The sequence below is a fragment of the Polypterus senegalus genome, chromosome 2, assembly GCF_016835505.1.
Source record: "Polypterus senegalus isolate Bchr_013 chromosome 2, ASM1683550v1, whole genome shotgun sequence".
NCBI lineage: Eukaryota > Metazoa > Chordata > Cladistia > Polypteriformes > Polypteridae > Polypterus > Polypterus senegalus.
The window spans coordinates 166,044,112-166,057,457 of NC_053155.1; the positions used below are offsets into that span (position 1 = coordinate 166,044,112).

The 13,346-nt window shown below is 37.8% G+C and overlaps 1 protein-coding gene across 1 annotated transcript in view; it reads right to left on the reverse strand.

Moving 5' to 3' along the window:
- Window positions 1–13,346, reverse strand: part of ltn1 (listerin E3 ubiquitin protein ligase 1) — a 223,897-nt gene that overhangs the window by 166,247 nt on the left and 44,304 nt on the right. The window contains exons 4-5 of the mRNA XM_039744932.1: window positions 4,680–4,910; window positions 1,106–1,158 (exon numbers count right to left, since the gene is read on the reverse strand). Coding sequence (XP_039600866.1) covers window positions 1,106–1,158; window positions 4,680–4,910 — 284 coding nt within the window. The remainder of the gene's footprint in view (window positions 1–1,105; window positions 1,159–4,679; window positions 4,911–13,346) is intronic.

Sequence of the window (13,346 nt, forward strand, 5' to 3'; positions counted from 1 at the left end):
AACATCGAAGACGTATTATCACGACTACATGAACCTGGTACAGAGAGTCGCTTGATTCACGGGAATGTGAATAAAGCTGAGGGGGAGGGTGTGAGCTGGAGGGCTGATCGCACCCCAAGAAGATAGACGCTCCTGGGAAAACCCCAACCTCTGAAACACAGACTGCCCTCACATTGCTCCTTACCTTCTCACTTGTGCTATAATGCATAATACAAGTCTCGCACGATACTCCGCTAACTTAAAAGCCTTGTGCAGCGCTTGTCAGTTTTGGAATTGATTGTTTGCCCCTCTCTCTTTCGCTCTCTCTCTCTCTCTCTTTCAACTGTCATCTCTGACTTGTCATGGGGGACGTTTAAGCTTTTGAAAAAGAAACAAATGTTTGTTTGCAGTGTCTGAATAAAATTCGTGTTTTCTACAACCACCTGTGTCTCTGTGCAAATCTGTGACCCAAGCGTGACAATATATTTATACATACATATATACATATACACCCAAAAATGTTTTTTTAATGTGTTACTTAAATTCAATCTTAAATTTATATTGAAAGAGGTATAAAGTTTAATATAGTTTATATAGGTTAATACAAATAATTAAACATACACTTTTGGCTAATTTGACAGTGTTGATTTCAAACCTTGTTCACCCTTTATACCATAATCTACCCCTCAGTTTACTTCAAATACCTCGATAGTCCTCAGATCTAAAACCAATAAAATAACTTTGGGATATGGTGTAAAAGTACATTTGCAACATGAATTTGTGAGCAAAGAATCTATAGGAAGTGTATGATGCTATAAAATCAGCATGGGCAAAAAGCCCTGTGGAATCTTTTGAACACTACTTCTGAACCCATGCCTAAAAGAATTCTGTAAGTTTAGAAGAGTACAATTGGGTCCTAACCAGTACTAGAAAGATATTGAACATAAACACAAACTGAAAAACATTATTCTCCTTAAAATATCTTTTGTATTCTGAAATCAAATGAATGCAGTCCTTCACTTACTAGTGTAGAGGGTAATATTCACTATTATCCAGGAATGTAATTTGAAGAACAACAGGTTTCTAGCTATATCTAAGAGACAAAGTGCAATCAAAATATTCTTACTGAAAGTCACTAAGCGTGTCTGCAGTTTCCTTGAGCAAATTATCCTGGAGAATCTGTTCACAAAGAAAAAAAACACAAAAGAATTAAATAAGCAGCATCATTTAAACTGTAATTTAAAATCTTAATACTAAATTCACATTTTGACCGATAGCCCTTCACGTTGAATTATTTCCACTAAATAGTTACAATGTTTGTATATGAGTCTTTACATATTTTTACTTTTGTGCTTTAATATGTTTGTCACGTCAACACACATTATAATAACGGCTCAGTTATATGAATTATTACATGTGTAAGTTTTTATTCAGCTGATTTGGCTGCATTTCCCTACTTGTTGGAAGTAAAAAAAAAAAATATGCCACAATCCAAAAATAACCAAAATCAAAAATACTTCTGGTCCCAGGCATTTCAGATTACTCAACCTGTGTATATTTATTTGACATAATAAATTGTGTTCAAATTGAAGTATATTTTATGAACTAAAAAAATTAATAAATAAGAATTATCTCGCATTTTATACTGCAGCTAATGAGTACTGGGATCTGAATGTGAAGAAAAAAAAAATCTTCCATTTTACTAAATACAACAGGTTTCGATTTAAGGAAACGTGTCTTCCCTGTGTCTAAGGCATACTTGTGACCACAGAAGTAACCTGGAAATACATTTTATCACAGATTCTCTGCACTATCTTCTTGAGATAAGGATACGTTTCTTGCTCACTTGTCTGTTCACAGTGGGTGAGTTATAGCCAAGCTATATTTTGCTTACTGTTCTGCTTTTGTATCTGCAATACCATTTCTTCAACAGCTGTTTGCCATGACATGTAACAACAGACAAATGCGCACCGAAATCTTACATACTTTACACAGCATATGGAGCAAGATTAACGCCAAGCTGAAGCACAGTGGTGAACAGCACACATAAGAGGGTCATTGTGCAAAAAAGAAAAAAGAATAAACCTGAACTGCACTGAAAAAAACTGCATTGGAAAAAAAAAAAAAAACTAAGAAAATGAAAAACAAAGTGTGCGATAGAGCTCTATCACAATGAAACAGAGTGAAGCACTGCAACCCAAATATTACATTTTTTTTTAACACTCGATGAGTCACTCTTGCTGAGGATATGTTTATACATAAACTCACTGACCAATACCAAAAATACATGTGAACACTATGTAAACTTCATGCAGAACCTGGCGCTGTGAGGCAGGAGTGGCAGCTCTGTGCTATAGCTCTGCCTGTGCTAAAAAATCTATACTAAACTTATTAAATTTCAATCTGATTGAATTGTATACCTATAACATAGGTCAGTTTTTGTCACTTGATTACATGGTATGCCCATGCTCAATATTTCTCTCGCTATACCACTGACAGACATGTGTACATTATCATTTTATTCTTTGCAAAGTAATGAAATAAACTTCTGCATAGTTGAATAATGTAAGGCATCATAAGCGTGACATTTTCAGTAAAAATTGTCTCCATAGCAGAGACAAAAATTTACATCTAGGACTCATTCCAGAGGCAGCAGATTGATTTTGCAATAAATGCGTAATCACCTGATGCAGATCAATACCTGATAACATTAATGGATGTTTATGTCTTAGGATTTAATGTTTTTTTCATGATGGGACCTCAATTCCAATCAAGCAGTAACTGCATGCAAGGGATATGCAGTAAAGTACTAAATATTACTGGTTTAATACACCTAACCACTGCTATGTTAAAAACATTATGGTGCCTTGAAATAATGGGACCATGTTTTTATATTAAAAACAAAATAAATAAATAAATTCTACATGGTGTGACCGACATGTATGCAAATACCTATAAATTAAAGTCTGCAATGTGCACATTAATCGCTTTTGATTTGTTTGATTTGTAATTTTAAACTGTGAAGTACAGAGGTAGACCAAAGAAAAAATGTGTCTTTGTCCCAAAATATAAAAAAAAATATATACAGTAATCCCTCATCGATCGCGGGGGCTGTGTTCCAGAACCCCCGCGATAGACGAAAGTCCGCGAAGTAGAAACCATATGTTTGTATGGTTATTTTTATATATTTAAGCCCTTATAAACTCTCCCACACTGTTAACATTATCAGAGCCCTCTAGACATTAAATAACACCCTTTAGTCAAAAGTTTAAACTGTGTTCCATGACAAGACAGAGATGACAGTTCTTTCACACAATTAAAAGAATGCAAACATTTCTTCTCTTCAAAGGAGTGCCATCCAGAGCAGAAAATGTCAGAGAGAGAGAGCGAGATAAAAGCAAACAATCAAAAAATCAATACGTGCTTTTAAGTATGCCGAAGCACCGCGATAAAGCGGCATTTTGTAGAGGAGTGTCCGTATCCTCTAGGCAAACAGCCCCTCAGCTCACATTCCTTGTACGAAATCAACTGGGCAAACAAACTGAGGAAACATGTACCATAAATTAAAAGACCCACTGTCTGCAGAAATCTGCAAACCAGCGAAAAATCCGTGATATATATTTAAATGGGCTTCCATTTAAAATCCGTGATGGAGTGAAGCCGCGAAAGTCCAAGCGCGATATAGCGAGGGATTACTGTATAATATATATATATATATATACTGTATATATATATATATATTTTTCCCTTTATATGCCTTATACAATTTCTCGTATTAGGAATTTGTTAGTTTTCGCATACCCTTTGTGGTCAGAGCGCAGGGTCAGCCATTGTACAGCGCCCTTGGAGCAACTGAAGGCTAAGGGCCTTGCTCAACGGTCCAGCACAGAAGGATCTCTTTTGGCAGTGACAGGGATTCGAACCGGCAACCTTCGGAATACAAATGCAGATCCTTAGCCTCAGAGCCACCACTATATGTGTGTGTGTAAATAATATATGTGTGTGTGTGTATTTATCACACACTGTGCCCTCCATAATGGTCTTTTTTCTTAAATAACACTAGATCCAATAATTGTGACACGTTTCTGAGAAAAATACCACATATTCAGATTAAATAACTTGTTTAAAAGCCCTACCTTTCATTAAGATGCATTAAAGCTTCTGCATTTATAAGGTAGCAAACAAGAATTAAAAATAAAGTAAAAAATGACACGGTTATTGGGAATGTCTTGAGTGTATGTTATGACTTGGGGGACGGAGATTGATAGGGTGATATATTAAGTCTTCATTAAAACTTCTCATTAGTTAATTTAAGTTCAAATGAAAATGACTACAGTTCAGTTTGGCCAAAGAAAACCTGTCTGCTCATTATTGTAGTATTATAGTAATAATAACAAACTGCCACATCTCTAAAACAATACCTCATTGAGTGATAATCTACAGAGAAATTATATGCTTGTTTTCCAACTCTGGATATTAGACTATAATTAAGACAAAATCATAAATAAATCATAAAATACAGAGCGTCGTTACACTGAAAAGCACAGATTCTTCTGATCAAAAAACGTTTTTCAATTAAACAATTTCTTGAATTTTGGTCAGATTCTTTATTTACTACTTGACATAAAAACAAATAAACCAAAGACTAGCCTTAAGTATGCAAAGTGCATCATAGCAAATCATAATATTTTTTTATTTACCGTAAGAATTTCTTCTTTGCAAAATGCTATTGCTCCAGATTGTTTACTTCCTGGAAAAGCGGACTGGAATGCCACATTTGCTGCAGATGCAGCAGGTGCATAGGTATCACACTGGGAAAGAAGCCAGTGTCCCATAATACTTTTTAAGAATGGAGCCAGGCTTCTTCCTACTTTAATAGCCAGTTGCTCCATGGCCTGACCAGATGCTTCACGAACACGACGATCATGATCCTGAAAGACAAAACCAAAAATGAAAATTACCATCATGCCATAGAAAAAGAGAATTAACAAAAAATTATCTGCAGCAAAAACAAAGAAAACACAGTAATGTGTAACCTTTTTGGCTTGAAAAGTTGGTTTTTTTTTTATCAAATTTCATCTTTTTATTGTAAATGTGCAAACCACTAAAAGTCAGAAGTGTATAAAGTATAATCATATAAATAATGCTAAAGAATAATGGTAATAATAATGTTGCTAATACTATATAGAGTGGAACCTCGGTTCACGAACGTCTCGGTTCATGTACAAATCGGTTCACGAGCAAAAAGTTTGCCAAACTTTTGCCTCTGTTCACGACCACACACTCGGTATAAGAACAAGCCAGTTTCCCTTTCGGTTTGTATGTGTTCGGTCTCTCCCTGCACATTTCCTGTGCAGCGAGAGAGAGTGTGACACACACACAGACAGGCGCAAGAGAGAGCGTGACACACACACAGACACGCACGCACGCGAGAGAGATACACACACACACAGACGCGCGAGAGAGAGAGACAGACACGCACGCGCGCGCGCGAGAGAGAGAGAGAGAGACACACACACACAGACACAGACGCGCGAGAGAGAGAGACACACACAGGCGTGAGAGAGAGACACACACACACACAGGCGCGCGAGAGAGAGAGAGAGACACACACACAGGCGAGAGAGAGACACACACACACACAGGCGTGGGAGAGAGAGAGACACACACACACACACAGGCGCACGAGAGAAAGACACACACACAGGCGCGAGCGAGAGAGAGACACACACGAGAGAGAGAGAGAGGAGCGAGAGAGAGAGCAAGAGAGAGCTGTATGCATAAGGTAGAGAATGCAGTTAAAGAATGCACTGGACTTGTTTTTGTTTTCATTTCTGTTTACAGCAATCGGTTCGTAGCGTGCATTTTTGCAATGCAGTGTTAATTTTCTCTGTTGTTCAAGGTTTTCTCAGTGTTATTCAATGTTTTTACATTTAGTTGACTGCTAGCAAAATACCCGCGTTTCGCAGCGGAGAAGTAGTGTGTTAAAGAAGTAATGAAAAAGAAAAGGAAACATTTTGAAAATAACGTAATTGTTTTGTCACTATTGTGAGTGATGAGTGTTGCTGTCACACATATATATATATATATATATATATATATATATATATATATATATATATATATATATATATATATACATACATACATACACACACACTAGGCCTGCACGATTAATCTTTTTTTTGTCATGATAACGATATTTATGACCCACGATCAGTTAATAAATATCGTCGCGATTTTACAGTATGAAGACCAAACTGTTTTTTATGGGTGGAGTTTACGGATTGGACTGTGTCACTAAGACGTTACTGCGTCTAGATTGCAAGCGCTTTCTGAAGCAGTAGAAGTCAATAGCAGCAACAACAGTCAGTCAGAATAAACATATGATGGCGGAGCAACGTGAGGAAGGTGCAGAAGTGCGATCGTTAGTTCCTAAAAAGGGGTCATACTCAGTTGTCTGGAACTATTTCGGTTTCGAGGAATGTGATGTTGATCAGGTACGAGTCTTGTGCAAACTTTGCTCCTGTTCCGTCCAAACGTCCCAAGGTAACACAACAAACCTCATAAACCACCTTAAAAGCCACCACAAAGTAAACTATCAAAAATTTCAATGACTGAAGGCACAAACAGCAACAACAAAAAATTACCAGCCATCCACAACACAGACAACAATATCAGGGACATTGTTCAACGCAATACCATATCTGCCTAGCTCGCAAAGACACCGGGAAATAACAGAGGTGATCACGTCCATATAGCCAAGGATATGTGTCCAATAACCACCGTGAGCAGTGAGGGGTTTAAAAAAATGATCACAACACTTGATAAAAGATATAGCATTCCCTCACGCAACCATTTTTCCAATGTTGCGCTGCCCTTGCTGTATGCGAAATGCCGAAAAGAAATAGAAAGAGAAATTCTCAGGCTCAGCCTTGAATATTTTGCTGCCACGACCGACTTATGGTCAAGCAGAACTGCGGAACCGTATTTGAGCTTGACAGCGAGTTTAAGATGAAAAGCAAGTTTTTGCAAACTTCGTTTTTCCCACAAGACCATACAGCGGAGTTTATTGCAGTGGGCCTCAAAGAAGCGATGTCCGCTTGGGGCTTAGTGGAAGAAAGACTTGTGTGCATCACAACGGACAACACAACTAATATGATTAGGGCAGCATCTGTGAATAACTGGCTGAGGCTACACTGCTTTGGTCACAGACTTCATTTAGCCATCGGTAAGTTGTATGTTTTTTTCCCAAATATATTGAAACAATTTGACAATTTAAAAATATTAATTGTTCTTGTTGTTTTAGTGATATAATCAGGGGTGCACATAACTGGTACACAGGTACGCATGCGTGGCAAAAATGATTAACGCGTAACGTCATTTTGTTACTACAGCGCTTTTGTGTAAAAAACAGAAGAGCTCTTGACTGTGACCGTTTTTTGACAGCGTGCGATTAAAATTTCACCTACACCATTTGTTTTATGTCTTTCGGTTTAGGTACTACGTTTATGTTCGAAAAGTGTTTATTCCTCCGACTCAGGACCCTATTCTGCACCGGCGGAAAGCACCATACAAAGTGGTTTGGTTTTGAAATAAAATAATTTTGCGTGTTTTCCACTTGTGGAAGTGGTAATTTTTAAATGAGGCGCAGCTGTGCGCATTTTCGGCTACTTTACGACGGCCAAATGACAGTGCGCTCTTCACCAACAGTCTTTAGTCAGTGACGTTATTTAATAAATGATATTTAAGCGCCACGCACTCACGTGATATTAGATACGTACTCAAATATCATTTTATTTTATTTTATTTCGGTTTTATCACAAAAGAACAACTGATTCTTTCATACCATTTTTAATGAAACGCAATACATTTGTTTAATGCATATTACGCTCAAGACGCAACCTTGTGTTCCGTCAAGTTGCACAATGACGATAAAACCACAAAACCTTAAGGGAGCGATCTGCACTTAATAAGACCTCGCTGCGGAGTGCGTACCAAACACCAGCTCCTGCTACTCACCTGAGCAACACACTCAAAAAGTTATGTGCACCCCCGATTATAATGACACATTATAATGACAATGAGTCATATGTCTACAGTATAATAATAATCATTTTTATTCTGCTGATCTATCAAATTAGATACATTTAAAAGTTAAAAAATATTTGATTAGTCAAATACTATTATGTTAATGTTTGTGAACCCAGATGAGTTTAGAATAAGTGAGTGTTTATTATTTACTAGCAAAATACCCGTGCTTCGCAGCGGAGAAGTAGTGTGTTAAAGAAGCAATGAAAAAGAAAAGGAAACATTTTGAAAATAACGTAACATGATTGTCAATGTAATTGTTTTGTCACTGTTGTGAGTGATGAGTGTTGCGGTCATATATATATATATATATATATATATTTACACACACACACAAACATATATATACATATCTATACATATACACATATATATACACACACACATATATACATACATATATATATATCTACATATATACACATACATATACATACACACATATATACATACACACACACATATATAAACATATATATACATATACATACATATCTACATATATACAGCTATTTCGTATCAGTGCAATACGCTACTTGTTAAAACGGATAACTCCCGCTCTTACGTGCAAGTCTGTGTGGATATTATGAACTATCGATTTGTTCAAGTTCTATTTAAATTTTAAATAGAAGGAATTTTTATTTAGTCGACAGAAATATCTTTGGTAGGAATAGTAAAAACAGACAGGAATATTATTCCTGAATAAATCAACTCAAACCTTAAACAACTTATAATATTTTGCTCTCCATGAAAATATATCCTGTCTAAATTATACAAGTTAGAAATAAAGTAAACATTAAAAGAACAATTCAAATTTCTTTAATCTTATGTAATTTTATATAAAAAATAAATTTTGATTTTAAATATCCCAAAAGATTTTGCTCTCCATAAAAATATATCCTGTCAAAATTATACAAATTCAAATATGAATATGCTGCATAACAAAACCTGGAAATATAAATAAAATGTGTTCCTTTCAGCAATAACAAATCAAATCATTCAGTTGTCTTTGCTCATATGTCATTTTAGAGCTGGACGGCTGGCATCTTTTTTTGGCAACAAGTTCGTTTCTGTTTGGTGTGAGGTTCTGTGTTGTGGAGATTCTCTGGATGGATTGCAGGTGCTCAACAGTGAGGCGACTCCTCTGTGCTGTTTTGTTAGTCTTTATCACTGAGAAGAGCTTCTCACACAGATATGTGCTACCAAACATGCACAAGGTTCGAGCCGAATGTAGACGGAGCTGGAGCATTACTGCGGGAATGGAGTGAATAAACTGTGCGGGCCCTGCAGTATCGTACTTTGCCTTCAGTGTGCCATTACACTGCAGCTCAATTACCCCCATCTGAATCTGCACAGGAGCAGTTTCCACATCGACGACAAATGGGTTGCGAAACAACTCAAAATTCTTTTTTTGTTCTTCAAAGTCACCAAAGCGCTGTGCGCAGTGCGCTCAGTTTATCAGCAAAGTGCGTATTTGAGAACACCGTTGTGCCGACTTGGTTCAACATTATTTGGCAACAGGGAAAGTGGGGCAAGTTGCACTGGTGCATTTGTGTCTCCCATAAAAGCAACTTCACTTGAAATCACTTTGTGATTTTGCACGGGTAAAAACATCTGCTGAAGTGTCGGATTCTTCTTTAACTCTTCTGCTTTCTGTATCTTCTGCATTGCATTCAGGTCTTTCAGGTTATCCTGATGTTTTTACTCATAGTGCCGTCTTAGATTAAATTCTGTAATTACAGCCACATTAGCTCCACAAAAGAGACACACGGGTATACCGGCAATGTCAATAAACTTATACTCAGCCTCCCATCGGTTTTTAAAGGCTCTATTTTCAGAATCAACTTTTCTCTTCGGCAGCATGTGGGCTAGCTTCGCAATAACTTACAGCATCATAAGCTACACTTGATTAACGCGGTAAGTGTTCGCCAAGGCAGCTGAAGCGCTGCATTATGGGATCTGTAGTTTATTGTGTTACCAGTGCTTCATATTCCCGGGCTATTAATAACAATAATACAGTATATAAAATGATCTCGCGGGCCGGATATAATTAAACGCCGGGACGGATGTGGCCCGCGGGCCTTGAGTTTGACACATATGGATTAAATAGAACTTGAAAAGATATATTTTTTTAAATGTGATCGCGCAATTCAGATCGAGTTGACGCGCACTACAGTACAGTACATCGAGCCTGCATGCTATTGTGGTTTTGCCTGCGTGCCTCAATAAGTCACCCTCCCCTCGCTCTAACTTTTTTACCGTTCATCTAATGAATACACTGAGTATGGCTTTACCAAAACAATCACTGATGGCGAATAAATTATCCATTATTCATAAAGCTTCAATTGGTGATCTGTCTTTCTGCGTTAACCGCATATTTTTTCATGCGTCTCAAACCAACAGAATGCGAAGGTAAAATGAATCGGGAAACGCGCGTACATACTCAGTGCACCCCCTCTCGGGAGTCGAACCTCGGTCGTCGGCGCTAGATGCGAAAGCTCTACCATTGCGCTACGGCATGTGGTTTATATATTTGAGTGTATGTAAATCGGGGTATATATATATATATATATATATACATACCCGCGTTTCGCAGCGGAGAAGTAGTGTGTTAAAGAAGTTATGAAAAAGAAAAGGGAACATTTTAAAAATAACGTAACATGAGTGTCAATATACAGTAATTATTTTGTGAGTGTTAGGAGTGTTGGGTCATCAAAGATTTGATTATCATTATTTCTTTCAATCAGGTTCGTATTTGGAGAATGTGTTCAAGTTACATTCGGTGTTTGTCAATCGTTGTAAAGATAACAGGTTTCATTCATCGATTCGTTTCTTACTGCATCAATAAACGAGCTGTCTTTCTTTTTATCTGACACGTGACACACTGCATGCACAGGTTTTTTACACTGTGTTCCTTTAGCGGGACATTGACTTTTTCCACCGTGTGCTTTGTTTCCGCAGTAGCTGCACTTATGAATATGCTTGTATGTATCACACGCTTCATATTTTTTTGCTGCCTTCTCAATTGTGTAATTCGGTTTTTGTTCAGAACTCTTTGGAACTGTTGCTTATTGTCTGTGCACTGCGTCATTTCACGTGAGCCGCTCGGTGTACATGCATCGAAGGTTTCCAGCTGTGCTGGTGCCATCTCGTGCAATGTCCACAGCTGTATTTAATGTTAGCTAAGACCCGGCACTTAAAGGTTTCTCTCGCAGTTTCACCGAGTTTGTGCCAAACACCACCCTGACCATCTCATCTTCCTCTGCATAAGCACAGTCCTTCACCCGTGAATATTTAGCGGCAGTGTTTCTATTGGATTGCCACTGAAAGAACGGCCTTATATGGGCAGGCAGTAAATTACGTGGGAGGCGTAACTCCGCCTGCCATGGGCATTGAGCAGAAGTCTATTATAGTATATGGACGAAAAAATAGGTTCCAGTTATGGCCATTACGTGTAGAATTTCGAAATGAAACCTGTCCAACCTTTGTAAGTAAGCTGTAAGGAATGAGCCTGCCAAATTTCAGCCTTCTACCTACACGGGAAGTTGGAGAATTAGTGATGAGTCAGTCAGTGAGTGAGTGAGTGAGTGAGGGCTTTGCCTTTTATTAGTATAGATTACCCTGTGCATTCTATGGTATAATTACTATATTGGTACTAAAAAAAAATATATATATATATATATATATATATATATATATATATACACACACATACACACACATATACAGTGGGAATGGAAAGTATTCAGACCCCCTTCAATTTTTCACTCTTTGCTATATTGCAGCCATTTGCTAAAATCATTTAAATTAATTTTTTTCCTCATTAATGTACACACAGTACCCCATATTGAGAGACAAAAAAAAAGAAATTTTGAAATTGTTGCAGATTTATTAAAAAATAAAAACTGAAATATCACATGGTCCTAAGTATTCAGACCCTTTGCTCAGTATTTAGTAGAAGCACCCTTTTGAGCTAATACAGCCAAAGAGTGAAAGATTGAAGGGGGTCTGAATACTTTTCGTACCCACTGTATATTTACATACAGTTTGTACAGTCTGGACCGGATTAATTGTATTTACATACAATCCTATGGGGGAAATTGCTTCGGGTCACGGCCAAATCGGTTTTGGAATGAATTATGGTCGTGAACCGAGGTTCCACTGTATACTGTCAACAACATGCAAAACATTAAAAGTACAAAGTCAGAAGTGTAAAAAGTATAATAATGGTACAAATAATAATCTATACTAATAAAAGGCAAAGCCCTCACTCACTCACTCATCACTAATTCTCCAACTTCCCGTGTAGGTAGAAGGCTGAAATTTGGCAGGCTCATTCCTTACAGCTTACTTACAAAAGTTGGGCAGGTTTCATTTCGAAATTCTACGCCTAATGGTCATAACTGGAAGGTATTTTTCTCCATTAACTGTAATGGAGTTGAGCTGGAAAGGCGTGGGGGCGGAGTTTCGTGTGACATCATCCGCCTCCCGTAATCCGTGAACTGACTGTCAGCGCAGTGCGTAGAAACCAGGAAGACCTCAAAAGCGCCTAAGAAAACATGCATTATATAATTGAGAAGGCAGCGAAACAATAAGAAGCGAGCGAGTGACATATACTACCATATTCATGAGTGCTGCTACCTCGGAAAAAAGCAAGGTGTAAACCTAAACTTTAAATTAAGTTCATAGACAGGCTACGCTGGCGTTTCACATGCCCACAGGTAATCGCGGGATACAAGTTTAATGAGAGGGCCGGGATATAAGCGAGAGTTTTGATCACTTTGTAACTAAGTTAAAATTGTAGGTGAAGGGGTGTGCTTATGCAAATTCCGAGAGACTGTGTTTGTGGGGGATTGACAGTTAAAGGCGGGTGGGGAGTCACGTCATCATCTCCCCTCCCATTCATCTCATTTCGCTCTGAGCTGAGCTCCGCTGCTAACGCCGTCTTCCGAAGCAACTTCAGACTGCCACCAAATACTCACAGAAAAATCCACAAGTTAATACACACGCTGTCTCTAGAGTTTCTCCACACTGAATCCTCAGGCACTACTTACAAAAGGTCACATTGACAATCGTGTTACGTTATTTTTAAAATCTTTCCTTTTCTTAGCACAAGCACAGCTGAGAAGCTTGATGCATGTGCTCCATAAGCGTTAAAAATAATGCATTTAATCACACTTTGCATTACAAGCAAAGGGAGCTTTTGTCAATGCATGATTTCCTGGTACACGATTACATTGATCAAGCGCATCGATTCATTTTACCCTCGCACCACC